The 27,392-nt window shown below is 42.6% G+C and overlaps 1 protein-coding gene across 1 annotated transcript in view; it reads left to right on the forward strand.

The window, feature by feature from the left end:
• Window positions 1-398: 398 nt before the first annotated feature.
• The window catches only part of Pdcd1lg2 (programmed cell death 1 ligand 2), a 41,320-nt gene continuing 14,326 nt past the window's right edge, over window positions 399-27,392 (forward strand). The window contains exons 1-3 of the mRNA XM_034485858.2: window positions 399-616; window positions 11,194-11,502; window positions 20,340-20,609. Of these exons, the coding sequence (XP_034341749.1) occupies window positions 562-616; window positions 11,194-11,502; window positions 20,340-20,609 (634 nt within the window). The 5' untranslated portion in view covers window positions 399-561. The remainder of the gene's footprint in view (window positions 617-11,193; window positions 11,503-20,339; window positions 20,610-27,392) is intronic.

Consider the following 27,392-nt stretch of genomic DNA (forward strand, 5'->3'; position numbering starts at 1 on the left):
TAATTTGAAAGATAATAATTAGAAAACTCATTACAAGACAAACCACACAACAGGTATTCAACAGCTTGATGTTTTCTGCTCAGTCAACGTCAGCTCTGACCTCCTGAGCCCTGTTCTCCAGGATCAGCCTCCACAGGCTCCAGTCCAGCTAGAGAAGACAGCTTACTATTGGGTAAACAAGGCTGATGTTCGAGATTTTGTTACTGACTGAACTTTAGAAAGTGACATGAGAGGCCCACCACAAGGATACAGATGATTGCCATTGTGGGTGGCTGTTGATGTCCACCCTGCTCTCCAGAAAAGGCCATGTGAGAAGCAAGAAGAGCGGCTCATTTGAATTCAGAAAGAGTGCCTTCTTCCTCCTTGCTGTGCATAAGCTCTTCTCCAGAAAAGGAACCCTCAGCCTCTCTTCTTGTCTCTGCTCCTCCATCGTCACTTGCATCTCCCACGAGATTTGATTCTGAGTCATTACCATGTTCTTGGGATGAGTTAAACTACCAGAGACTGAGAAAGTGCACAGAGCTCTGAGACTCTCTCGATTGTCTGTTTCAGATTGATACAATGTTGCTCCTGCTGCTGATATTGAACCTGAGCTTGCAACTTCATCATATAGCAGGTAAGAAAGGACGATGGGAGGGGCCTGGGAATGATGAACAGGTGGTGGCCCCTAACCAAAGCCGGAAATGAATGTCTGTGGGCATCCTTTGAGAGGGAATGTGGTTACTGGATATTTCAAGTAGCAAAAAAGAATGCTTTTCAGGGTTGGCGGTCTCCATCTTACAGAAGCAGAAACTGGGAATATTGATCCATCTCTCTCTACCACCCAATGCTTGCAATAAAACACGCATGTCTGAAAGGACACAAGAGGGCAGTTCCCTTTAATGTAAGGTACCTGTTTGCCCTCTGTCAGGGACAGTGACTGAGGCAAACATAGAGTGCTTCCTTACTCATGGAAGTTCATTTAATGGCGGCAGCCGCTGGTCATTTAATGCCATAATGTGGATTGAACTGAAAACTCGGAGACAGTAAAGGCCCGATGGAAACTGAATCTGAAGGCTATGCCTTTGAACTTGATGATGGGACATCTAGTGGAGGATGTGGTTTAGGAGGGAGAAAGTTGTTTCAGAATTGATTGTTTCCCCCGGGTAAGGTGTTTCAGATCACTGGTGTGTGCCATCAGGGCTGCAGTACTAAGAGGACACTAGGAGATTTTTAAAAATGCAGCCGTCGTGGGGCTAAGGGCCCGGATGCTCCACAGCCCAAGTGTGATGCTTTCCTTTGAGGGAAATCATGCATGGGAAAAGTGGTCCTTTGACGCTGGATAACCTTTTGATAAGTGGCTGTCTCCTCCGATCTCATCCTATCCCGGTGGTCAACCCACAATTCTCTTCCATGCTTCTCCTTTTCCCATCGGCTGCTTAGGAAAAGGAGCTAGGGAAACAGGGATGGCAAGGTTTGGTTTGGTTTTGTTTTTTAGGTTTTTGTTTTTTTTTTTTTTTGTTGCCCCAGCCCCCCATCCCTTCCACCCACATGCACTGGATCGCTCTGTAGAGGAAAGACTGTTTGGTTCTTTTAAGAAAAGCAGCACGAGACAGTTATAGTCTCTATGAGCCCTGAGGTATATATTAAAATACAGATATGTAGGGAAGCAAGGTATGCTTACATTCACAAGAGAGCTTATATGTGGCAAAGATTGTGCAAGGCAGTTTATGTGTCTCATTCAGTCTTCACAACACTCATTTAACAAGTAGAGAAATTGAGACATGGGAAGGTCTTAATGTGCTCAAGGTGACATAGTTACTAGGTGGCATATAAAAGATTTGCACACACGGACGTCCTTTCTGCCCCACCTTATAGTGCTAATGTACTAGATAATGGGGGCAGGATTTTTACATAAGTTTTAAAATGGAGATATATTTTATGTGTATTCTGAGCATTTCACAAACCAAAACATATATGTAATGAGTTATGTCGATGAATTAATAAATAGAAAACCCAAACAGCATGTATGAATTAATAAAAAAGAAAGCCCAAACAGCAGGTTTTGCTCGCTCCATAAACTTGGAATTCCTTTCTGCTCTTTCTTTGCAGAAAATTTTAATTAAAATGAGTGTTAAATTAGAGCACCTTCTTGTGTGTTTTAACTTCATCGCTCTGTGCCTTTCTAACTGTATTTTGATTTCCTAGAAAGCTATTGGTGGGGAGCACCTAGAAAACAAAACTGAGGAATAGTGCTTGTTATTGAATGCTGGTTGAAAAGGAAATGGCCTAGAATGGGGATAAAAAGAAAACTACACTATCCTTGTTAAGGCTTTTAAATAAGAATCGTGCATTCGGTATTATTAACAAAATACAATTTTAAGAATATAGGAGAGCTTTAAGAAGAACCTGGGAATAGTTGGGCTCTAATACTCACTGTCTGAGAGAATACCCTAGTTATCACAGTGTCCAGAATGAGAACCCCACTTCCTAAGTTGTTTAGTGAGTAGCCCTTGACCTGCATCCATCCCCGAACATAACAGTTCTTATACACGAGTTATAGGAATATGATTCCTCATTACCCTCTATGCACACATTTCTATTTTTCTATTTTTAAATTCAAAAACTAATGCTTTAGCAGATCATTTAGTCATTACAGATGAATAGTGACATTCCTAATACTCTAAAAACAATATAAAAAATACAAGCTACCTCATCTGTAAAAAGCCCAGAAAGATGACACACAGCACAATGTCTTTTTCATAAGTCTGTTGCTTGAGCATCCTTCAATAGTAAAGCTGAAACAAGCAAGAAATGTAGAAGCACGGGATTCAGTATCAGTTACTTCCAGAGACAGTAGAGGTGTCATTAGTCATGGTCAGGTTCTTGGATGAGGGGTGGGCTCCTGGATGCTCATTTTACTTACAGGAATTGTTTAATAACTCTCCTATAAATCATCCTGCTGTAAGATGTGCCACGGACACTGAAAACCACACGAAATAGATGCAAGCTTGACATGACCGAGCACTGTTGGAAATGCCCCCAGAGTGTTCACAAGGCCCCCAGGAACTCGCCCACTGCAGCCCAAGCAGGCTCCTCCTCAAAACCCTGCTTATAGCCTTATTGTTACTGCCCTGATCTTCATATAAACGATTGGCTATAGATTATTAGAAGAAATCTTTTAAAACACCCAGACAATATGCATTTTTTTGTAGATTCCAAGCCAGCAGATGGAAGCAACCCCAAGTTTTAAGCAACTATATATTTCACTGAACATACTATAGTTTATTTACCTAGTTGATGGGCATTGCAGTTATTTTGGTGTCTGGGTTAAGTGAAACCCTTAGTGTAATGCATTTGAGGTTCATCCATGTTGCTGTCTTTACCAATAGCTTACTTCTTTTTGTTATTGAGTGGTGTATGATCCATTTCCCAGTCGAAGGGCATTTGGGCTATTTCCCATTTCTGGTGATTTTAAATAAAGTTGCTATAGATGTTTGCAAATAGGTTTCTGCATGGACATACATTTTAATTTTACTTGTTAGCTATACTGAATTTCTAGACCCTATGGCTATTATAAATAAATGTATAGAAAATTCTAAGACTTTTCCATGGCAGTTATACCAACCTTCCATTTTCATCAGCAGTGTCTGAGAGTATCAGTTATCTCTGTAGCAACATTGTTTTGTTATTATGTTACCCCCACAGATGCATAGAAATACCTTGCTGTGGTTGTAGCTTTCAGTTCTCCAGTGACCAATGATGTTGAGCACATTTTAATGTGTTTGCTGCCTAACCATTTGTCTTCTTTGGTAAACTAAGTATGTAAATCATCTAATAATTTTTAATTAGGTTCTTTGTTTTCTGGCAAAGTGTTGAGTGTTCCATATTTATCTGAGATATAAGTCCGTTATCAGGTATATGGTTTATGGATATTATCTCTCAGCTTGCTTTCCATTCTTTTGTTTAACAAGTCTTTATGGAGCTACTTGCTGTGGTCTGACTTAAGGGTGTCATGTTCCATGTCCCACACTTTTGACTCCCAATCTAGAATCTCTCAGCAGCTCAAATCGAAAGGATTCTTTTCTGAACGTCTCATAGCTGTTCATGTTACGTTTACGTTTGGAATCAAGTTTGAGTTAGTGTTTATATAGCATGTGAGGGTGCAAGTTGAAAGCATACCAGTGCTCATTCACTCCGGCTCTTCTATGTCTTTTCTTCAGAGGGAAGCACCTTTGACTCTTTGTCACAAACCAATAGTTCATATTTTGTGTGGGTCCATTGATTCTTCCTTAAGCTAATTTTGAACCTTTCCCATTGAACAGCAAAAGTTTACTTTTTTTTTTTTTTTTTTTTTTGCCCATGGCATGTGCCCAACCTTCTGTATCCTCACAATTCTAATAATAATTTAATAAATAAATTTAATAATATAAATTATTATTTACAGTTGATTTACCTTTTTGTCTTTTAATGCAAATTCTAAAACTATCTTGTAATCCAGTTACACTTAACAGTATTTATTTATTTATTTATTTATTTATTTTGGTTTTTCAAGACAGGATTTATTTTTATACATATATTTTAGACAAAAACAAACCAATACTTTGCATCACTGAGGTTTCCCTCCTTTAATATTTTCTCTGTTCCAGATGTGGATGGAAGCAGGTATGGGTAGACAGGGAGAATTTGACCATGATGTTGCTTGAGATGTTCTGGTGCAGAACATGCCCAGCCACTCTGATTTTCAATGACTGTCGATATGTCGAATTAACAGCCACTGGTCAAGCTGACTATCTAAGTTGCGGCGGCTCTGCCTAGCTCAGCTGCCATGTTCTGTGGCCAGGGCTCAAGTGCGTGCCACAGCTAGAAATGGACAGCCAGAAATACCAGCCCTGCCACACACGAGATGCCAGCATGGGAGATGGTTCTGCCAATCTTCCACGCTGTCTCTGCAAGGCTGGGCATTGCCCAGACCATCCCGTCAACCACACGGGCTCAGTACAGATGAGACTCTAATGCTTAGATTATCCAAAGGCTTATATATTTGGTAATTATCAATAACAAGATGCCCACTCAATCAGAGGTATAACCCAATACCCAACCTAGATATAGCAACTACCTTTGACTTTGTGAGACACGTGAACATCCGCCTCCATGTTCCCCCCCCTCCTAGTTCCTTCTCCTCCTTCTTCTCTTCCTCTCCTTACTCCTCCCACCTTAGCTCCTCCTACATTGATATGTATGAGTATGATAGCTATTATTGATAATTGACTTGAGACATAGAACCACCAAGAAAACATACCTGTAAGTGTGTCTTTGAGGGTGTTCCCAGAAAGATAGAAGTGGACAAGAGAGACTCACCCTGAGTATGGGTAGCATTGTGCCATGGGCTGTCATCTTGGACTCAATAAAAGGGAGAAAGTAAATTGAAATGAGTGCCCTGACTGCAGGTGCAGTGTGACCACTCTTGCTCTCAGGCCTTCCCTGCCATGATGGACTGTACTCCATCAGACTGTGAGCCAAGGCAAGTCCTTCCTTCCTTACATTGCTTCTTGTCAGCTATTCCATCAGAGCAATGCAAAAAGGAAATGAGACAGCAAAGGAGTAGACGGTGGCCAGGGTAGGATTTCTACAGTGAAGGGTGTCCTATGCTATGCTCACACATAGAGCAACAGAGCATGAGCCCACTGCACGGAACAGTTTTCTGAAGAGTAGAGGCTCTGTGAAAAGCCTTCTGGTCCCTCCTCACATTTGAAGTACACTGTATAGGAAGGCAAAAGAGAAAAGTAAATTTCTGTTGTTCAATGGAAAAGGGTTCAAAATTAGCCTAAGGAGGAAACTATCTTTGGAGATAATGCAAATGATTTGTTTTGTGTTTCCTGGAGATGTGACAGGTGGCGGCTGTCATCAAGGCCTGTTAGCAAACAAAATGCTAAATTGACCTCAGGATCTTGGGGGGTGGGGAAGACTCCCAAATTATCTAAGTTGGGTGTCCTTTGTCTGATCACTTCAGAAGTTCGGTTTTAGATTGAAGTTTAATTTAGTTACTGCACAGCAAATGAAATGTAAGACAAAACACAGTTACCTTACCACAAAGCCCAAAGTTTACCTGCCTCAGTCTTAGGTGCTATCTACTCCTGCTGGCAGTAGCTGGTCTGAGTCATCAGAGCAGAGGGATGTAGCTAGAGACAAATGAGCATGCCACTTCCATAGCCACCACTCACTGGCTTTCAGCAAACTGTTCTTAAAACCTGTTAAATATGGACAGAATCTCCTACTGCAGAGGGTTGACAGAGGACTAAACAGAGGGGGATAGAAGAGTCCCTTAGTGTTGGGGTCAGTGTGTTTAACAAAGGTTAAGTATCACTCTTCCCCAGTTACACAGTGTTCTACGTCTGCCTTACAGATGCTGAGTCTCTAGGTTTGGGACATGCCTGAGAGTCTGCATTTCTAACTAGTGCTCCTGTGAAGCTGAAAGCAGTGTTGCAGATGGCAAGGTGGTGAATGGTGTTTGTCAATACAGATCTTTGATCTGCCTAATTAGACTTATTCAATACTGCCTGCAAATGAGAAGCTCCCAGAAAAATTGCAAAATGAACATCTGCTCTACCCCAATAATAACTTTATCTAAAGAATCTGAATTAGGGTTAGGGCATTAGTACTTTAAAAAATAAAAAAAAAAATAAATAAAGTCTTTGCTATGGTCTGGATATGTGCTCCTCAAAGGTTCCTGTGCCGGGTGTGGCTTCCACAGGGAAGTGGTGTAAGCTTTAAGAGGTAGGATCTAACGGAAAGTAATCAAATCACAAATGTCCACACAGATAAAAAGAGTGACATCTGTCTCTGAAGAGTGGGTAGCTATAATGTGAAACTACCCCAAGAGTATGGACATCCCTTTCTGCTTCTTCATCAGGTTAGGACACAGGCAGGTCTGTAGGGTGGCATCAAGCTTTTTGGACCCTCCACCATCAGAATCTTGAACCTCAGTATAAAGCACACAGGTATTTTGCAAAAACAACGGAGTGGGCAGAGGCAGTGTCCCAGAAGGCTCCCGTGTCAGGCCGGTTGAGGTATTCTGCTTGGTTAGTCTAACACGCAGACAGACAGCCTTGAGAAATAATTGTGCATAGAATCCATTACAAGTGGTTTCATTTCCTCTGTGATTCACAAAAAGCTGAAAGCTGTAGAATTTCAAAAGTATGTTGCATCTCCGTAAACAATCCATTTTATGAGAAATCAAGCCCAAAGCTTTGCACGCTGTAGAAGCTAGAACTGAGGTGAAATTAGTCTAAATAACAATCCTCAGTTGTTGTGAAGTATTCTGATGCATGGGTTATGTCGGTTAATTGTTCTTTCCTCTTGTGAATGTTACCCCCAAGGCCCAAAAAAGTCATCTGTCCAAAAGGTAAAATGCATTTCTAAAGCTCGAGGCATCTATTCTGCAAGGGGCTGGGGGGGAGGATGGGGTTGAAAAGAAAAGAGAAGCTATGTGTTTATAAAAGGTTGGGGCAGGGGATGGGGGAAGTTCTGCTGTAATGGTGGGGGAGTTCCAGAGGAAGTTACAGGCTCTCTCTCTCATGAGAAGAAACTATAGAGTGGTAAACAGCTTAGCCGTCAGCCATCAACACATCTCCAAATCTATCCAGCTCATTACTCAGACACACAACTAAACCTTTCCTGCACATCCCCTCCCTCCCTTTCCCCACCTCTCTCCTTGTTTTCCGTTTGGACAACTGTAATTTAAAAGAGGGAACATACTTTAATAGTAGTGAATTTTGGGTGTGGGGAAAAAATAGTAGTAAATTTCTAAACTAAATGCTCAGAAAAGAGCTAGTATATTTTTGATGAATGATTAATAATTACGATTTCCCCCATGAAGCTGAGTGGATTTCGAGCAAAGTATCTTTTAGTTATAAGGGAATGAAGGATTTAGAGATGATTTCTGGTTTAGCCACTTTTCTCCCTGGCTGTACCAAAGTAACAGCCTGGCAGAAGCAACTTAAGGGAGAAGGGGTTTATTTTGTTTCACCATTTGAGAGGACACTGTCCACAGTGGTGGGGGGAGGTGGGGTAGCAGATGTGAGGCGGCTGTCACATTGCATCTACAGTCAGGAAGCAGAAGGAGACGCTGATGCTTAGTTCACTTTCTCACTTTTATTCAGCCCAGGACCACAGTCCATGGGATGCTGTCACTCCCATTCCAGGTGGATCTCCCCTGCTCAGTTAAGCCTCACTATAAACCTCCTAGGTGTTTCAAAAATCCCATCAAATTAAGATTAATCATCACAGGTCCCATAATAAGAGATCTAAACACTGAGAGAGTCCTGTTATGGAAACTATGGGTAAGGTACATAAGAACCTGTCATTTCAGCATACAAACGAGTCTACAAAAACTGGAATCATACAGGAATTCCTGAGCTACAGCATCCTTTTACACTAGTACGTTCTGAGGGTCTTCTCGGTCTGATCCAGCAAGGACTGGCATGATTTACACTGTTTTGCATAGAAGCATACAGAGCCTTTCTCTCAGCCCCATGTTACACAAACAAATGCTGGGCATGTGTGCATCTTCTCCACACTACATACAGATCTGTGTGAAATGTGCATTCATCTTCTAGTTGTAGTCGAGGCAGAGAGTGGAGGCAATAAACTGCCCAGCCATTTTGGTGAAGCTCATTTGTGCAAATTACTGTCTGGTCTGCTGGGTGGTAACCCACAGTTGCTGATTCGTGGGCTCTCTTGTGAAGTACACCTCAGGGAGAAGTGAATACAGGCAGACTTGGGTCTTTCTTTTCACCACTCTCTGATTTTCCAGAGCTGAGATTAATATGCTGGATACTAGGAAAATGCCAAAGAGCACAATCTTACTCACTTCTAAGGTTTGAAAGAAAATGGAAGTTCAGGAAAAAAAAAACATGAATTAAAAGAGACTTGCAAGCTGAGTGTAGCCATACCCTGGCCACTCAGCACACCCTGGCCAGCCCAGCACTCAGGAGGCTGAAGCAGGAAAGACTTGAGTTCAAGACCATACAGGACTATGTGGCAAGGCCCTGTCTTTTAACCAAAGACAATCTAAAAGAGAATTGAATATGAACCATCAACCAGCAGGAAAACCAGAAGTTACTTCAGCTATGGAGTCAGGTCAGGAAACGGACAACCATTCTGGTTAATGAAAATATCCTGGTTTGCCACAGCTGTGCTGTGCACATAGAATCTGAGGACTCAGAAGCCTGAGGCAGGAGGAGGATGAGTTAGCAGCCAGCCTGGGATACATATCAAGACCCTGTCAGTAAAAGAAAGAAAAGAAGGGAAGGAGGAAGAGAGCAAAGGAAGGAAGGAAATAGGAAGAGAGGGAGGAGGGAGGAAGGGACAGACTATCCTGGCTAATACAGGATGCGTGCACACCCCATATGTGAGCTACTACTTTCCCAAGACTTAAACATGACCTGGAAGAACAATTTCCGAGTGCCTGCTAGCTGCCAGACATGGGTAATACGTGTGTTCACCTTGCTCAGATTTTCCCACAGAACCAAGAGACGGATACTTACCTCATACGGATTCATAGAAGCATCCCCACACCCACTCCAAAGGTCCCTAACTAATCCTGGTATTGTTGGAATTTGAACCCAAGCTCACGTGTCACTAAATGAGAATAGTTTTTTTTAAAGCTCACAAATATTTGATGATCAGATGCTTTTCTTATATGAATGATGAAAGAGATCTACTGAGTATAATTCAATCCAATCTTCTGTGGTGATTTAGAAATAATTTCCATGTCCTTCCATACTTCCATCATTGGGATACCCATTCATTACTGAAGGATGCAACATACAGAACAGTTTCTACATGCAAACACTGCCTATACTGTTTCTGCTCTGTTGCAGAGTTAAGTCAGAGTTAAGTCATCTGTTTAAAATGCAAGCCAATGGGTTACTCTGTATAGGAAGAAACTCAGAAACACACTAGTAAAACAGAGGCTGGGAACAAAAGCAAACACTGAAAATCAAGCAGTCATCCTGAGTTCTTGCCAATGTTAGCCATCTTCTGAGGAGCTCCCTACCTTAGCAAAAGAAGAAATATTCATTCCAAAAGAATAGAGACAATTAGAAACATGTGGTTGAAGTGTTAGAATCAGATTGAGAGGGGAATAAATTTCTCTCTAAACAATTAAGTTTCCTTTAGGCTTTGGCTTTGCACCACGTGAAATTATCTCGCATGTCTCTGGTGAGTCGTCTTGCATTTTGGAAAATACTGTGACTAGAGACTACAGCTTTTCAAGTCAAACACCATGGGCCCTAAACTGTAACCATATTAGCTGTATTCTTGGAGCAAATATCTTTGAACAAAATTATAAAATCTTAATGACAATACATGTTTCAGGTCATAATATTAAGTAATATAGTTACAAAGTACCCTGCATGGAACTTGGCCTATAGTAGTTAAAAAATAGTTCCTTTTTTTCCCCTTTGACTTTCTTAATCCAAAAGAGTGAACACCTTCATTGGGTTCCTATGACTTGGTGATTAACAGCATCTGAAACCTTAAGAAATCCTGGACCAGTGTTAGCTGTGCACTCTTAGGCAAGTAATTTAACCATTCTGTGCCTCATTTCATTTTAAAGGGGGTAGCAATGCTGCCTGTCTCTCTGGCTTCCAGGGGGGGCTAAAGGAGGTACTAATGTATCTATGAGCTCTGTGGGAGATAAGAGGTATCATTACTATCACTGGTTAGAGCTGGTGATATGTGGCAAAGAGAGGTAAAAATTGATTTCATACAAACTAAAGAAAATCAGCCCAGGTGATAGGAATATAATGATAATAAATAAGGCAGATCTCAGTGACAGGGCAACCTAAGGAAAGGCTTTGGTCTCAAAAGAGGGAATGTTCCAGAGCATTGACTTCAGGGCCCTGAGGAGCTAGCGGGAGATGTTGTTGGGGACAAGCAGGCCTGTCCATCAAAAGCTCCTGCTGGGGTTTTCAGGAGAAACAGGAGTGGGGATCAGCTGTGCGGGTAGGAATGTTCAGATGAGAACACCATATCCAGGCCCCGAGGCAAGAACGCCACTGTTTCTATATGGGACGAGGGAAGGAAGGAGAGGGGCCCAGAGAATGGCAGGGGTCTCCTAAAAGATGAGGGAGGAAGCACAACTCTCACTCCAGAAGAACTGAAACGTGACCTAAAAGTAGACAACAGCAAGCTGTGTCTCCCTTGCAGCTTTATTCACGGTGACAGCCCCTAAGGAAGTGTACACAGTAGACTTCGGCAGCAGTGTGACCCTGGAGTGCGATTTTGACCGCAAAGAATGCACTGAACTGGAAGGGGTAAGAGCCAGTTTGCAGAAGGTAGAAAATGAGACTTCTTCTTCACAAAGTGAAAGAGCCACCCTGCTGGAGGAGCAGCTGCCCCTGGGAAAGGCTTTGTTCCACATCCCTAGTGTCCAAGTGAGAGACTCGGGGCAGTACCGTTGCCTGGTCATCTGCGGGGCCGCCTGGGACTACAAGTACCTGACGGTGAAAGTCAAAGGTGAGTGTTCGAAAGTCATCTCTGATGGAGGCTGTGATAGCTTATACAACAGTACGCTGCTCTCGGATAGCTCAGGCAAAAGCCAGAGACCAGGTCTGAAGAGGCAGGTCCTTCAAAAGCACCTGAACGGAAACATTTTTTGACATCTGATATAAGGTATAAGTAAAGGTAAATGAGGGTGGGGGATGGTTAAAGCTTATAGTGGCGCTAGATGAAGCCAGGAAAATGACCAGACACCCGGCCTCTTCCTCTGCTGGACTCAGGGAAAGCATTGGCTGAAACAACTTACTAATGGAGCCACATCTCCGTCTCCCCTTGGAAACAGGAGAATATGGCTACCTGGAGTCAAGAATACACTGTCCTGACTTTCCAAGAGGGGCAAGCTTTCGAAATTACAGTCAGGCCCTATATTATTCCGTAAGCTGTTTAAATGCCAGATTGAAAGCAACCCTCAAAGATTTCAGTGGTTGTCTTAGTCAGGGCTTCTATTGCTGTGATGAAACACCATGACCAAAAAGCAAGTTGGGGCCGGGCGGTGGTGGCGCACACCTTTAATCCCAGTGCTTGGGAGGCAGAGGCAGGCGGATTTCTGAGTTCGGGGCCAGCCTGGTCTACAGAGTGAGTTCCAGGACAGCCAGGGCTACACAGAGAAACTCTGTCTCGACAAACAAACAAACAAACAAACAAACAAAAGCAAGTCGGGGAGGAAAAGATTAATTTGGCTTACACTTCCAGATTATAGTCCATCATTAGAGGCCATCAGGACAGGAACCCAGGAATCAGGAACCCATAGAGGGTGCTACTTACTGCTCTGCTACTCAGGGCTTGCTTAGCCTGCCTTCTTATAGAACCCAGGACAACCAGCCCAGGGATGGCACCACCCACTATGGGCTGGGCCCTCTCCCATTGATCACTAATTGAGAAAATGCCTTACCGCTGGATCTCAAGGAGGCATTTCCTCACCTGAGGCTCCTCTCTCTGTAATGACTCTAGCTTGTGTCAAGTTGACACACAAACCCAGCCAGTACAGTGACTATTTGAAATTCGCCTGCATCCTGTAAGACAAGAGCATATAAGGACAACGCTTTCACTTTATTTTGAGCCACTATGATGATTAAGACAATAATTACTGTGTGCAAAGTTTGTCCGTATCTTAGAAGTGATGTGGGGGCTGCGGAGTTCACTAAGAGCATTTGCTGTGCAGGAGTAAGGAATTGAGTTCAAAGGCACAGCACCCACATTAAAGACAATGCTCACTTGTATCCTCAGTATCCCAAGGCAGTAACAGGCAGAATCTGGGCGCTCCCTGGCCAGTCAGCCTAGCCAAAACAGTGAACTTCAAGTCTGTCTCAAGGGAATACTGTGGAGAACTGTAAGGATTTCTTCTGATCTTTACATGGACATGCCCACCTTAGACACATACATGCTCACAGAAACATACACCACATAACCTACCCCCACACACGTGCATACATACATACATCAGGGAAATAGAAACCATGAAGGATATAGAAATCTAAAGTAGAAACTAATCATTCTTTTAATGTTAGAGACTGAAAAGTCAGCAAGGGAACAAGAGAGTAAGTAACATTAGCAATAATACTAAGGAAGGGGGGGCAGTGGGACCCCTGGGAATGTCACTTGGCAGACTGTTCAGTGAGAGCTGGTGCCAGAAGTGAAATGATTCTGCTGCTAGGGACACCATCAGAGCAGAGCAAAGAGATAAGTCCTTTAATTAACAAGATGACAGTCTGAAAGATCGTGTCTCCAGCCCTTGGCTAAGACCTTTCAGATTCTTAGCCTCTGTGCCTACTACGTTATTTTACTAAGCCATGCAAGTGTCTGGAGGCAGAAGCTGATGGCATAAGAATGAGCTTCCCCAGTGGAAGTGTAATTACTTTGTGCTTATGGCAAAGATGGCTTCTGAGGGAAGCAGAAGCTTCCATTTATAGCTGCATTTAACTACAAGTTAGGTAGCTAGCAGATTGCTAGTATGAGAAAAACAGATGTTGCTAAAGATGAAAGGCCGTGTTTTCATTTGGTCTACTTTAGATTTCACTGTGGTTTAGCCACAGTGGAAATCAGAATAGAGGTTCCTCAAAAAACTAAAAATATTACTATCGTTTAATCCAGCTACAATACTAAGTATAAATTCCAGGACCCTAAGTCAGCCTACCATAAAAACACAGCACATTTAATGTAGAACGATTCCTATTAGGCAGTTCACAGTCTAGTGGCCCATAACAGATGGGTGCATAAAGAAAATGTAGTCTGTGTGCTTAATGGAGTATTCAACCATAATGAGGAAAATAACCATGTCCCTTATAGGAAAATGGATAGACCTGGAAATCACTGTATAAAGAGACATAATGAAGACTTGGGAAGAAATGTATAATATGTTTGGTTTCATGTGTGCACTGTAAAGGCAAAGAGATGCCATCAAAGTAAAAAGGGACTAGCAGGGGACAGGAAGGGAGGAAGGATGAGGGGGACTGAGGGTAATAGAGGGGTCAGTGTGCGTATGAAAATGACAATATGATCTATGTTTTGTACAACTATTATATGCAATAGAAAAATGGCAGGAATGTTAAAAAGCCACATTTCATACTAATAAGAATCCACACTCTAGGGAGACATGACAATTCTAAATGTATGCATATCTGAAAATATAGCTTCAATATATTAAGCATAAATTGGAAAGCTGGATATTCCTGAAGCCCCACCCACTTTCAGAAGTTCTTTTTTTCTAACTTTTTCCTTTAAATTATTTTTGTATTTTGAAATTATAATTATACCATTTTAAACACTCCACACTCTCCTATATCTTTTTGCAAAGTCATTGTTCATTTTTCATTAATTTTTGCTATAGACACATGAACATACATAAACACACACACATATCTATATCTACGTCTATATCTATATCTACAACCTGCTCAGTTCAATGTAATATTTTTTCAAGGTTGACCACTCGGTATTGGATAACCAATTGGTGTACTTTTCTCTGAAGAAAACTATTTCTTCCAATCTCAATATTCCTAAATTGCCTATAATTCCCTTTAGTTTTTTGTTTAGAGTTGAGGCCTCCTGGAATTTGTCGCTTTTTCCAATAAATCTGAGTTCTATTTGTTCAAAAACAATTGAAAGAAGAAGGGGATGAGGGGGGAGGAGGATGGAGAAGAGAAAGAAGAAAAAGAGGAGGAGGAGGATGAAGAAGAAGAAGAAGGAGGAGAAGGAGGAAGAGGAAGAGGAAAAGGAGGAGGAAGAGGAGGAGGAGAATGAGGAGGAGGAAGAGGAGGAGGAGAATAAGGAGGAGGAAGAAGAATTTGTGCATATGTGACCTTTTTGTTCATCTCTGCTATAGCAGATAGGACAAGACATATAGCAGAAGACCTGGATGACACACTTAGCCATCCTCACCTAGTTAATAAGTCTAGAGCACCAACTGCAGAATACCTGGTGCTTCTAGGTTTGTGTTCAGCTCTTATCTAGCAAAGGTGCAAGAGAACTTCTCATTGAGCATGAAGTTGGAAATCTTGAACTTTCTTCTTCTTTTTTTTTTTTAATTCTTTAATCTTTTTTTTTACAGTCCAGACTTTATCCCCCTCCTAGTTCACCCTCCAGTTGTTCCACTTCCCACACCTCCCCCCGCCAGCCCCCTGTCTCCAAGAGGATGTCCCCACTCCCACAGCCCACCAGACCTTCTCACTCCCTGGGGCTCCAAGTCTCTTGAGGGTTAGGTGCATCTTCTCTGACTGAGGCCAGACCAGGAAGTCCTCTGCTGTATATGTGTTGGGGGGCTCATATCAGCAGGTGTATGCTGCCTGGTTGGTGGCTCAGTGTCTGAGAGATCCTGGGTTCCAGGTTAGTTGAGACTGCTGATCTTCCTATGGGGTCACTCTCCTCTTCAGCTTCTTCCAGCCTTTCCCTAATTCAACCACAGGGATCGACAGCTTCTGTCCATTGGTTTGGTGTAAATATCTGCATCTGACTCTTTCACCTGCTTGTCGGGTCTTTCGAAGGGCAGTCATGATAGGACCCTACCTATAAGCGCATTGTAGCATCAGTAATCGTGACAGGCCTTGGGGCCCCCTTTTGAGCTGGATCCCAATTTGGGCCTGTCACTGGACCTCCTTTCCCTCAGGCTCTTCTCCATTTTTGCCCCTGTAGTTCTTTCAGAAAGGAACAATTCTGGGTCAGAGTTTTTGAGTGTGGGATGGCAACCCCATCCCTTCACTTGATGCCTTGTCTTTCTACTGAAGATAGATTCTACAAGTTCCCTCTCCCCACTGTTGGGCGTTTTATCTAAGGTTCCTCCCTTTGAGTCTGAGAGTCTCTCACCTCCCAGGTCTCTGGTACATTCTGGAGAGTCCCCCCACCTCCTACCTCTCGAGGTTGCCTGTTTCCATTCTTTCTGCTGGCCCTCAGGGATTCAGTTCTGTTCCACCCCACCCCCAAATACCTGATTATGATCCCATCTTTCCCTCCCTGTCACCTTTCCCACCCAGGTTCCTCCCTCCCCAACTCTCTCCTGTGATTACTTTCTTCTCCCTCCCAAGTAGGATTAAGGCATCCATGGAAACTGAACAACTCTCTACCCAATGATAACCTGGTCAGGGAAGAAATAAAGAAAGAAATGAAAGACTTTCTGGAATTCAATGAAAATGAGGACACAGCATACCCAAATTTATGGGACACAATGAAAGCAGTGCTAAGAGGAAAAGTTATAGCACTAAGTGCCCTGTTAAAGAAATTGGAGAGATCCTACACTAACAACTTAATGGCACACCTGAGAACTCTAGAACAAAAAGAAGCAAACACACCCAAGAGCTGTAGGCGGCAGGAAATAGTCAAACTCAGGACCCAAATCAACCAAATAGAAACAAAGAGAATGATACAAAGAATCAACAAAACCAAAAGCTAGTTCTTTGAGAGAATCAACAAGATAGATAAGCCCCCAGCCAAACTATCTAAAGGGCTCAGAGACAGTATCCAAATTAACAAAATCAGAAATGAAAAGGGAGATTAACAACAGAAACTGAGGAAATTAAAAAAAAAACTCATCAGATCCTACTATAAATGCCTATACTCAACAAAACTGGAAAATCTAGATGAAATGGATGATTTTCTAGACAGATAACACATACTAAAGTTCAATCAGGAGCAGCAAGAGCAGGTGAACTATCTAAATAGGCCCATATCCCCTAAGGAACTAGATGAAGTCATTAAAAACCTCCTAACAAAAAAAAAAAAAAAAAAAAAAAAGCCCAGGGACACATGGCCATAGTGTAGAATTCTACCAGACCTTCAGAGAAATCTTGAACTTTTAAAACTACTTCCACCTCTGAGACTCTAAAATGTGCTCATCTTTTCTCAAGAATATCACCCCAGTCCAACTTCCTCATTATGCATACTTGGGGATACCTCTCTAGCTACTTCCCAATGAAAAAAGGCTGCAAAGGCATTTCTGAAATTGTAACTGTGTCAGGTGGGAGTTTCCATCTCTTCCCGAAACCATGATGGTTTGTTTAGCTGAACATCTACCCCTTTCTGATGTGTCCCTTCATTTATACCCCACAAGGCAAAGTCTCAGACAAGCACCTGACTCCTGGTCCTCCTCCTCCTTCTGAATCACCTCTTTGCTCAGCCAAGATGAATTTCTTGTTTACAGCCCTCCCACAGGAGTTGGCTGAACCTCCCCTACAGCACACTACTCCAAAAATCTATAGTTTATTTCCACATTTACCCCCAGAGTCACAAAAGATAGACATAAGATAGAGTATGGTATAATGAAATATTTCTAAGAGGATGCTGAACCAAGAGAAAATAAGTGTGCCTAATCTAAAGGTAAAGTGGGTACTTGAAAATTTTGCTTCAGATAGATACTGTTTGATTGCCAGAGACAGCCCCAAACTTGGTTCCAAGAGATTGGGAAGACTAGACCAAGTCATTCAGTAGACTGTGTCAAAGCCCAAGTCTCTATGAATTCTGGGGATTACTAGATCTGTCAAGAGAACACAGTCTTCCTGTCTATGTTGTTCCTTGGCCCAATGTGGTATTTCCAATACAAAGTGCTAATGATAAAGATGCAGACGTTCACATCTCTCCACCATCTGAAGCATTCTGTTTCCCTACTTACAAGCTAAGAATCCAGAATTTACCAACCTCAAATGGTCCTTGTATACCATAAATAAGATAATGGTCAGGTTACCGGGCTAGGGCCAGATTTTATGGCCACTTAACCCCTCCTCTTCTCAAGGTTTTTGAAAACATCAGCAACATACAAGGATGCACAGCCGTATGGGAAGTGAACATCATCTGTCAGGTGGTGTGGTCACATGATTCTGCCCTCCTCTCCCTGTTTGGAGCATCTCTGGATGACTTACATTGAAGAACATAAATAAGAGCCCAGAGCCTCTTCTTCCCTGCTCCCTCTTCTTAATCTAGAAGCACAGATTTTCAGTTTAGATCCTGTTCTAGTTTTATTTCTGTGGCTGTGATTTTAAAAAAATACCTTGAGGAAAAACAACATATTGTGGAAGGAATTGTTTGGCTTACAGTTTAGAAACTCAGGGTATCTACTCAAACCACATTCAGAGTCAAGAGCAGAGAGAAATGAAGGCACACACATTTGCTTGCTTTTGTGTAGCTCAGGGACACCTGCCTAGGAAACTGCACCACTCATAGTGGGCTGGGTCTTCCCATATCACCCTAACTAAGGTAATACCCCATAGAAGTGCCCACTGACCAACTCAATGTAGACAATCCCTCATTAAGGTGCTTCCCCCATGATGATTCTAGGCTGCATCAAGTTGACAATTAAAGTTAACTATTTCAGATCCGAAATCCATTCATAAGAGATAAGTACATCTTTCTTATGGCTTGGGATATAGCACAGCAGAGGAGTACTTACCTAACATGTACAGTGCCCTGGTATTAATCCTTAGTAGTGGAATTGATCTCTGGGGAAACCCAGATACTCTGTGTCTCTGGATATAACTAGTCAAATAATAAGTTACTGCATGAAGACAGAAAAGAGAAAGACCGAGAAGCAAAACACATGGGAAAGGGTCTGATCATTTCTTCCTCCTTCCTGTTCGACATTAGGTAAAAAGGATATGCCACAAAGCTTACAGTTAAGATTCAGTAAATCTGCCGGGCGGTGGTGGCACACGCCTTTAATCCCAGCGCTTGGGAGGCAGAGGCAGGCAGATTTCTGAGTTCGAGGCCAGCCTGGTCTACAGAGTGAGCTCCAGGACAGCCAGGGCTACACAGAGAAACCCTGTCTTGAAAAAACCAAAAAAAAAAAAAAAAAAAAAAATCAGTAAATCCTATGTATTTAAGGATTTTCATATAGCTGTTATCCACCTGGGTATGGGACTATAATCCCAGCCCTTATAATGCAGAGACCAGAGGGCAGCAAATTTAAGGTCATCCTGGAATACATAGTGAGGTCAAGGCCAGCCTGGGCTACATTGAGAGAGCCTGTCTCAAAAACAAAATCTAAAATAATATAGTTGCTATTACTTTAATATGAGATAGTTTTCCCAAAGAGAGTTATGTTCATATATATTCCAGCAGTTTAAGAAACTGTCTTATCACACCTGTTACAATTGCCTCCCAACACTATGACACTGAACCTTACATAAACAACTCAGGGGAGGGAAGATTTATTTTATTTTAGCTCACAGTTTCAGAGGTTTCAGTCCATCATGGTACAGCATGGTACAGGAGGGTACAGCAAAACAGAACTTCCATCACGGCTTGTTTTCTCTTAGTTTGTTTGGGTTTCCAGCCTGTGGGATGGTGCTGCCTATGTTCAAGGCAGACTTCCCACCCACTAGATAATTCTCTCTGGAAAAGTCCTCACAGACACACCCATAAGTACATTTCACCAATATTCCAGGAGCTTCTCATCCAATCAAATTGACAAGATCAGCCATCTCAACAACTGTGTTTTTTACTTCAAGATTGCCTTTACTTCGATGACTGTACTGCATATTTAAGGACATATTTCCCACTTAATGAAAGCCAGGACTTACTCCCCGTTCCATCATCAAAACCCCAGAGCTTACTGTCAACACTTCCAGCTATATGCATATGGTTTGATATTTGTTAATTTTTAGGCGTGGCCTAAGATTGTTGGATAGTCTTTGCACCTTCCCAACTCTCCAAATATCTCCTTTTAGTTTTTGATTTCCGTGCTCTAGAAAGCAGGAAATTACACATGAATAGTTCATTCAGCGTATGCTGCACAGAACATGTCTGAACTGAGAAGTAAGAAACACACCCAGCTCTTATTTACAGCTCTTACATAGGTCCTTATTTTCCTCCTCCTAATCGCAAAGATGGAAAGGATGGAACTTTTGAGTGAACTATCTACTCATGATATTGGAAAGGTGATCTATTGGGGTAATCTAGCGTTATCTATGTATCCATTCCCTCAGTTCTCTCCACTCTCCGATTATGAGATGATTTAGAATACAAGAGGCCAGAGACTATGACATCCTAGTCCAGGACTAGAATGTAAGTTTGCAGCCTTCCCATTTTCAAACATTGGGTCCATTGGTCTTTATTCTTTATTTGGGCACCACTCTTGACCTACCTGTCTTCAGTCAACCCCAACAAAAATTAAGGATATCAACACAGTATCTTTGTTTTACTGTATAAATAAAAACTATTCAATCTATACAAACTAATGAACCTGGGACATAGAAAATATTTTTGAGTTTAGAAAAGTGTATCACCTAAGATCAATAGTGAGCATTGTGTTTCTTCTTGTATTGAGAGAATTGTACAGCAATCCAAACAACACTTCTTTTTCTTCTGTTGTCCAGCTTCTTACATGAGGATAGACACTAGGATCCTAGAGGTTCCGGGGACAGGGGAGGTGCAGCTCACCTGCCAGGCTAGAGGTTACCCCCTAGCAGAAGTGTCCTGGCAAAATGTCAGTGTTCCTGCCAATACCAGCCACATCAGGACCCCTGAAGGCCTCTACCAGGTCACCAGTGTTCTGCGCCTAAAGCCTCAGCCTAACAGAAACTTCAGCTGCATGTTCTGGAATACTCACACGAAGGAACTGACTTCAGCCATCATTGACCCTCTGAGTAAGTGTGGCCCCCATTTCCTAGCCTTATCAATTAGAGTTCAGGTGGGGAAAACCCTATATGTAACTTTTATTCACAAGAGATAATTGTCATTTGGAAGCTTACTACTGAATAGGCTTACCTTTTCTAGTTCTTTTTGAACTCTGGCTGACTGGTTCAACTCAGCTCTTCTGGGTCAAAATTCCTCTCCAAGCTGACTGGTTCAATCTGAGTTCTCTTGGCTTCTGACTGAATTCCTCACTTGGCCTCAAACTAACTGGCAATATGTTCTAATCTTCTGCTTCTTTCTCATTCTCTGGCTCAATCTGTATTCACCTGAAACTTATATCTTTGTAAAACTGGCCCAGTAATACTGCCTCTCTTCTCTCTCTCTCTCTCTCTCTCTCTCTCTCTCTCTCTCTCTCTCTCTCTCTCTCTCACACACACACACACACACACACACACTGTTCTCTCTTAAGCCATCTTTCTTTCCTGTCTGTTTTCATAAGAGTTGGGCATATCATATCTCTGACTCATTTTGTCAAAGATTTCTCTGATTTGTCACTTTGTCTACCCTTCAATTCGACATCATTTTCAAACATAGCTGCTTCCTTCTACAAACTAGCCAAATCTTCATGGTTTGGGATAAAAGGTGTGTACTAAGGGTTTGTCTGTATTCCAGATATAGAGATTAAAGATAGTAATTCTAGCCAGATCACATAGACCTAGAAGATTTTTGGATGTGATCCCTTAGCAGACCAGCCATGCTGCTGGATTAAAATTTCTCCCCAAACAGATAGTGTGTTCATATGAGCCATTCAGAAAGGTGTTATAAAAGAATCTTCATGCAGTTGAGATAGACTATAGAAGAACTACAAGGGTAGAATGGAACAAAGATCTCTACTGTTGAGGAAGAGTTACCACTGATGGAGAGGCTGCCAGGAGAAGACAGCTGTGAGACAGCACCTCTTGGAGGGTTGCACCTGAGCAGCTTCAAGGAGAGCAGTGTGTGAATGACATACCACAACCACACCTCAGGTTCCCAGTGTCCTACTACTGTTGTCTCCCATTGGCTGGTGTGTGTGTGTGTGTGTGTGTGTGTGTGTGTGTGTGTGTCCCTTCCTCACCATGTGTTCCCTGAACTTGATCCAAATGTTGTAGGGAATCCACAAAGAAGATTGATCAGCATGGGTTTAAGCCAATAGAAAATCTTAATTAGCCAGCTGTCCACTATTCTGGGTATCTGAGATCACAGTGTAGTACCAAGCCTTTCCTCATGATGAGTTGTTAAGCACAAAAATCATATTCTGGCTTGACGCACTTCAGTTAACAAGAACAGTTACCAGAAGCAGAAGCAGAACTACAAAAGCCAAAAAAGCAAGGTTAGTGCATTTAGAGACTTTCCTAGAACTATAAACTTTGATGAATCAGGTCTTTGTTTTTATTTGGCAAGTGGGGCTGTCTCTGTGCTGAGTTTTATGGCCTGAATGGTACTTCCTTTATGGAGTCAGTTGTGCTAAGGTCTGGGGTCCTGTTATATTCCTCACTGGTCTTAGAGAAAGAAATCATAGGCTCATCCTATTTTAGTTCAAGGTACAAGGCCTCATGGTTGATCCAATCAGAAGACTGACATGTCCAGTGAGTGCTAATAGCACATAGTTAGCCAAGGGGACCAAGAGAACAGAGACTGCTATCAATTATCTGAATTAGGGCTTTCTCTCCTTTTCTTTTTTTTCTCTTTCTTTCTTTCTTTCTTTCTTTCTTTCTTTCTTTCTTTCTTGCTTTCTTTCTTTCTTGATGTTTTCTCCAACCATAGCAAGATTTTTTTCTAATTACTCCTGATCAATTAGCATAGAAATAACAGGCTCTTCCCAAGGCTAGACATAGTTTTCTTCATCTCATGAGAAGTCTAAGCCTTTCCAATTTTGTAGGATAGTTTCTGCAGGGGAATCTAACTACTGTTTTAATTCAGAAATGGAAACTTTGAATACCTCTGGGTCCTGATCAAACTGTCTAGTTAGTTATTAAACCATCAGGAGAGACATATTCAGCCAAACCATTAGTACATACCTACCAAATACTCAGGGGGTTGGTGATATTGTTGTTATCCAGAAGGTGTAGCCTGTAATGCAGAATAGCAGGCATCAGAATGAGAGAAACTGCTTCTGTTAAAAGGTTTGGATATTAGGCAAGTTTCAGGCCCTTGTAAGTCCTCTAATATTAATTTGTGTTATTCCTAGTCACAATGAATTTCGTTAGTCAGTAGACTGACAGTCTGGTTAGTTCCTATCCTTATGTAGTATGGAGGCTGGGGTGGCTAAGCATAACCAGCAATTCTGGCTAACTTCTGGCTGGGGATGATTAACTGTATCTTCAGGGGCCTTCTTGCGGCATAGAGTCTGATTCCGCAGGTTTTTCCTGTTTCCCAAAGGCCAGAATCTTTTTTAAAGAAGAATTTTAGGAAGCCTCAGTTTCACAACCCTAATTTTTACAATGGAAACTTCTTTGGGGCCCAGTGAAACCTTAATTTTGGTGGGTCATAGTCCAGGAGATAGTCCATTTGGCAGCAGTGTCTGTAGCTTCTGCTTTCTTGACCTGGATGCAGTGAGTCCACATTGTAATGCCAGTTATCTTCACAGCCATAGGAGTAGAAAGAATCAGGTGTAGGGTCCTGTCCAAGTTGTTTTCAGTGCCCTTTAGGGTAGCCTCTTGATTTGGTATCATCAGACTCGGACAAGTAGAAACTGGTGGTGGACTTGGAGGTCACATGGGTCTCTCAGATAGTCCAAGACTGAGGGTCTATAGTGACTTGAGGGAGAAATACTCAGATAGTTCTGCCAACTGCTGCTCTCTGAATCTGGGAGACAGTGGGAGATGTCTTCCAAATATAATCTCATAGGGAGTAAATCCTTCCCTATATGGGGTGTTACAGGTCCAAGGCAAAGCAAAGAAAGGAGGCCTATCTACCCTTCACTGGACTCTAATGAGAGTTTTGTTAGGGTTTCTTTTTATGTTCTGTTTGTTCTTTTTACCTGGCCACAACTTGGAGGTCGATATGCACAATAAAGTTTTCAAGCAATGCCTAAAGTTTTAGGTATTAATTAATAGGCTTTGGTTATAAGCTAGGTAATTGTCAGGATTACCCCATTGATCGGAAGAGGCCAAATCAGGGGGCATGGAGGACAAAAGGATCTGGAGGAGCTTTTAAAGCTACTATCTGAGCAGTATCCACTCTGGAAAAACTAGCAAGTTGTTGCAGGAGATATTTAAAACGGTGGCACCGATCTGTCTTGTGTTATGCTATGTTCCCGACTAGGCTAGGCCTGAGGCCATGAGCAGTGGCAGCAGCACGCCACTCGGCTCAGGCTGCCCACTCAGGCAGCCAGAGACACCGGCCCTGCCACCCATGAGACACCAGCGTGGGAGATGGCTCTGCCAATCTTCCATGCTGTCTCCACAAGGCTGGGCTGAGCCCAGACCATCTGCTTAAAGATTAATCAAAGGCTTTATATGTTTGACAATGCTCAACTAACAAGATGCCCACACAATTGGAGGTGTTTCCCAATTAACTAACCTAGATATAAGTTGTTACCCAGGACTGCTCTTGGTACATGCATGATCATCCATGGCACCTACCTCTCTGCTTCTCCCTGCTCCCCCTTTTCCTCATTCTCTTCCTCTCCTTCCTCCTCCTCTTCCTCTCCTTACTCCTCCCACCTTAGCTCCTCCCAACTTGTGGGAAAAATATGCCTCTACAGCAAGTACTGTTTTTTTTTTTTTTTCTTTTTGTTGTTTTGCTTTGTTTTATTTTGATCCTTCCCTGGCAAGCTACATCTTGGTGAAGTCAGTTTACTGTTTTGTGATGTGTTGACCTCTTGTTTGGACCCTTCCTGGGAAAGGGCTCTCTGTTTTGGATTTACTTGAACACAAACCTGGCCTCTGGCTGAGGCATCCCACATGAGGCTGTCCCTTGGTCTGAGCAGCTCAGAACTTTTGTGGACCCCAAATGAGTAGCCTGGTGAAGGTCAGTTGCCAGAATCCTGCCAATTGTTTCTGAGAGAACAATCTTTCCTTCTGGGATACTCCACCAACCTGTGTGTTTGAGCTGTCCATTTCTTCTATGGATTCTCAGCCAATATCAGGTCAGGGTACATCATCAGAGTATCAATAGACCCATTGGTCTTAGGGCCATTTGTCTGGTAGCCAGCTCAGCGGTTGGGCAAGAGAACAGCAATTCACAGAGGAAGCCAAATAGTCCCTAGGAGGGCCAAGATTTTCTAGTGTCCTTTTCTCCAACACCGAGAAGCCCTCTTTCTCTATAGATTATACCATGGACATGTCTGCTAATAAAAGAATAGCACCTGTCAGTGTATGAGGTGGTGGACTTTACCCACCAGAGAGCCTGAGTCAGATTTGTTCTGCTCTCTGGGCTGAGACACCTGGTTTGGACCCAAATCCTTTCAGTTAAAGTACCTGCAGTGCCCACATACCTGTTTTCATCTTTCATCTCCTGACAGTTATGAATGAGCACTTGTGGGTTGTCACCAGGCAAGAGGGCAGCAGAATTGACAGTGGTGGGGTTTTCGAAGTGGACTTAAGGGTGGGCCAGGAGTCGGGCCTGGAACTGGGTCACACAGGCATTAGACAGTGTTCTGGTGCTCCTTAAAGGAGGGCCTCAACTGTGTCATGGGGTGCTGTGAGCATAAGCTCTTGACCCAGAGTTAACATCAGTATTAATTAGACTAGCAATAGCTGCCACATCTCTCAGATGGGCCATCCTGTGGCTATAATTGTTTAGACAGGTATGGCACTTCCATGACCCCAAAGTCTGGTTTAAAAACTCCCTTTGTCTTCTGTCTCATCAACAAACAGATGAGAATGTTTCAAGACATCCTGGAAAGTCTAGGGGGCTTGACTGGAAGTCAGAGCTGTTTTTAAAGCCTCAAATGCATTTTGTTTAATCTGAGTCCAGATCAGAGGTTCCGAGCCTGCTCTGTGCTGGTGTATAGAGTCCTTGCTGTTTCCACAAATACTAGTATCCATCCAGAAGCAGCAATATCCTGCTATACCTCTCTTTCAGACCTTGAACTCTCAAACCTGTCTGTTAGTCTTTGGAAGTGGGATCTGAAAGATGGCTGCACTCATACTCAGACAGGCTCTTTTGCCTTCCTTCAGCTGGTGGCCAAGACAAGTAGCTTCCAGTGTGTATTCATAGTTCATGTGAGTCTTCTTTGTATGCAGATCATAGTGAAAGCCTAGTGATCAGGCCATGGCAAGTGCCTCCATGATGGGCTAGAGACATAACCTTAAAAAACTCCAGCTCCCTCATTTCAGCGCCTAGTCCGTGTAGTCAGATCAGATGTGACACCCTGATTTGTGACCCAAAACAATAGCAACCAGATAAACAGTCACATCCTCCCAGGGGTGCTTGCTCCTACTTCCTAAAGGCATTGTCTAGCTGATTTATTACTATCCTGTCTCTACTCATTCTTATCAGCTGAGCTACTCACCCACTGCTGACTGCTGTGAACCACCTCAGAAATCAGTGAATAAAACAAATGTAGAAATGAGAGTCCCGGAGATGTGAGGATGCCTGCCACTCTAGAACAGGAGCCTGAACATACTAAATTTTGGCCAGCAGGTAGGGAGTCATCAGGTCATTGTCCTTCAGAAACAAGGCTGTCCTTGGCAAGTGGCTACATTTTCATTGGCATATGTAACTGGGCTAGATTGTGGGAGTAACTGTAAAGTACCTGGTAGAGCTAACAGAAGAGTGAAGCCCTCCTGAGACCTCTGAAGCCAAGGAGCAGAAAAGAATGTGGACCCTGAAAGTAGACTTCCACTTCAAATGCTACCTCTGCTGCCTCTTGGCTTTAGAACTTGAACATCCTACAGAGCCTTCTGGGAACTCGGGCTCTTAGGTATACAGTTACAGTAAATGATGATACATATGTTTAAAAAGTTACTGTATGAGTAAATGAAATATAATACTGACTAGTGGGGGGAAAGACCACTTTGTCACCTCCAGCAAGACTCCTGGCTTCTTGCTGAGTGCACAGGACTGTGGTAAGAGAGGATGGATATTTTTCCCATCTTGTATCTTATCATTGTTAAAGAGAATTCAGTTCTCCTAAAATAATATAGAAGAATATGTAGGCCATGCTGTCATAATGAAGATTCTCAAACATGCAATGACTCAATGCAGCAGGGGATTCCCCTTTACATAGTACTTAGAAAGTGCTCCAAGCAGCTAAATGATTACCTTCCATAAGTCATTCAGTGACCCAGGTTATTTACATCTTGTTACTCTGCCCTTCTCCAGGATATTGACCCTATTGAACTGCCAAATCAGGGTCATGGCCAAATCTATATCCCTGTCTTCAGAGAGGAAAGAGTGGTAGAAGAGAGACCTTTGATGCTCTAAAGTCAACATCTGGAGAACCCACTCTTGGTCTGAACTTAGTTTATACTACAGGCTACATCTAAGGGCTGACTCAGGGGGTCTCGAAAAGCAGCCTCTGAGGACCATATGCCTAGCTAATAACCTAGCACTGGGAAGGAGGGAGTAGGTAAGATTAATAACCAGCAGGTTGCCACATGGTAACTACTGATCCGTGGTGAGGTGGACTAGATAGTTCAGCCTAGGAACTTCAACTTATGCCTCTCATGCAGTGATGCTGGGCCTCATACCAGACTTAGTGGTGGCTTAGGTACTAACTTTGTCCTCCAAGTACAAACTAAGGAAACTTAAGTTCAGGGATGAGCAGAAATTACATACATGGATGGATCTATGATCATACCTGG

This window comes from Arvicanthis niloticus, chromosome 1 (assembly GCF_011762505.2).
Source record: "Arvicanthis niloticus isolate mArvNil1 chromosome 1, mArvNil1.pat.X, whole genome shotgun sequence".
Lineage (NCBI taxonomy): Eukaryota > Metazoa > Chordata > Mammalia > Rodentia > Muridae > Arvicanthis > Arvicanthis niloticus.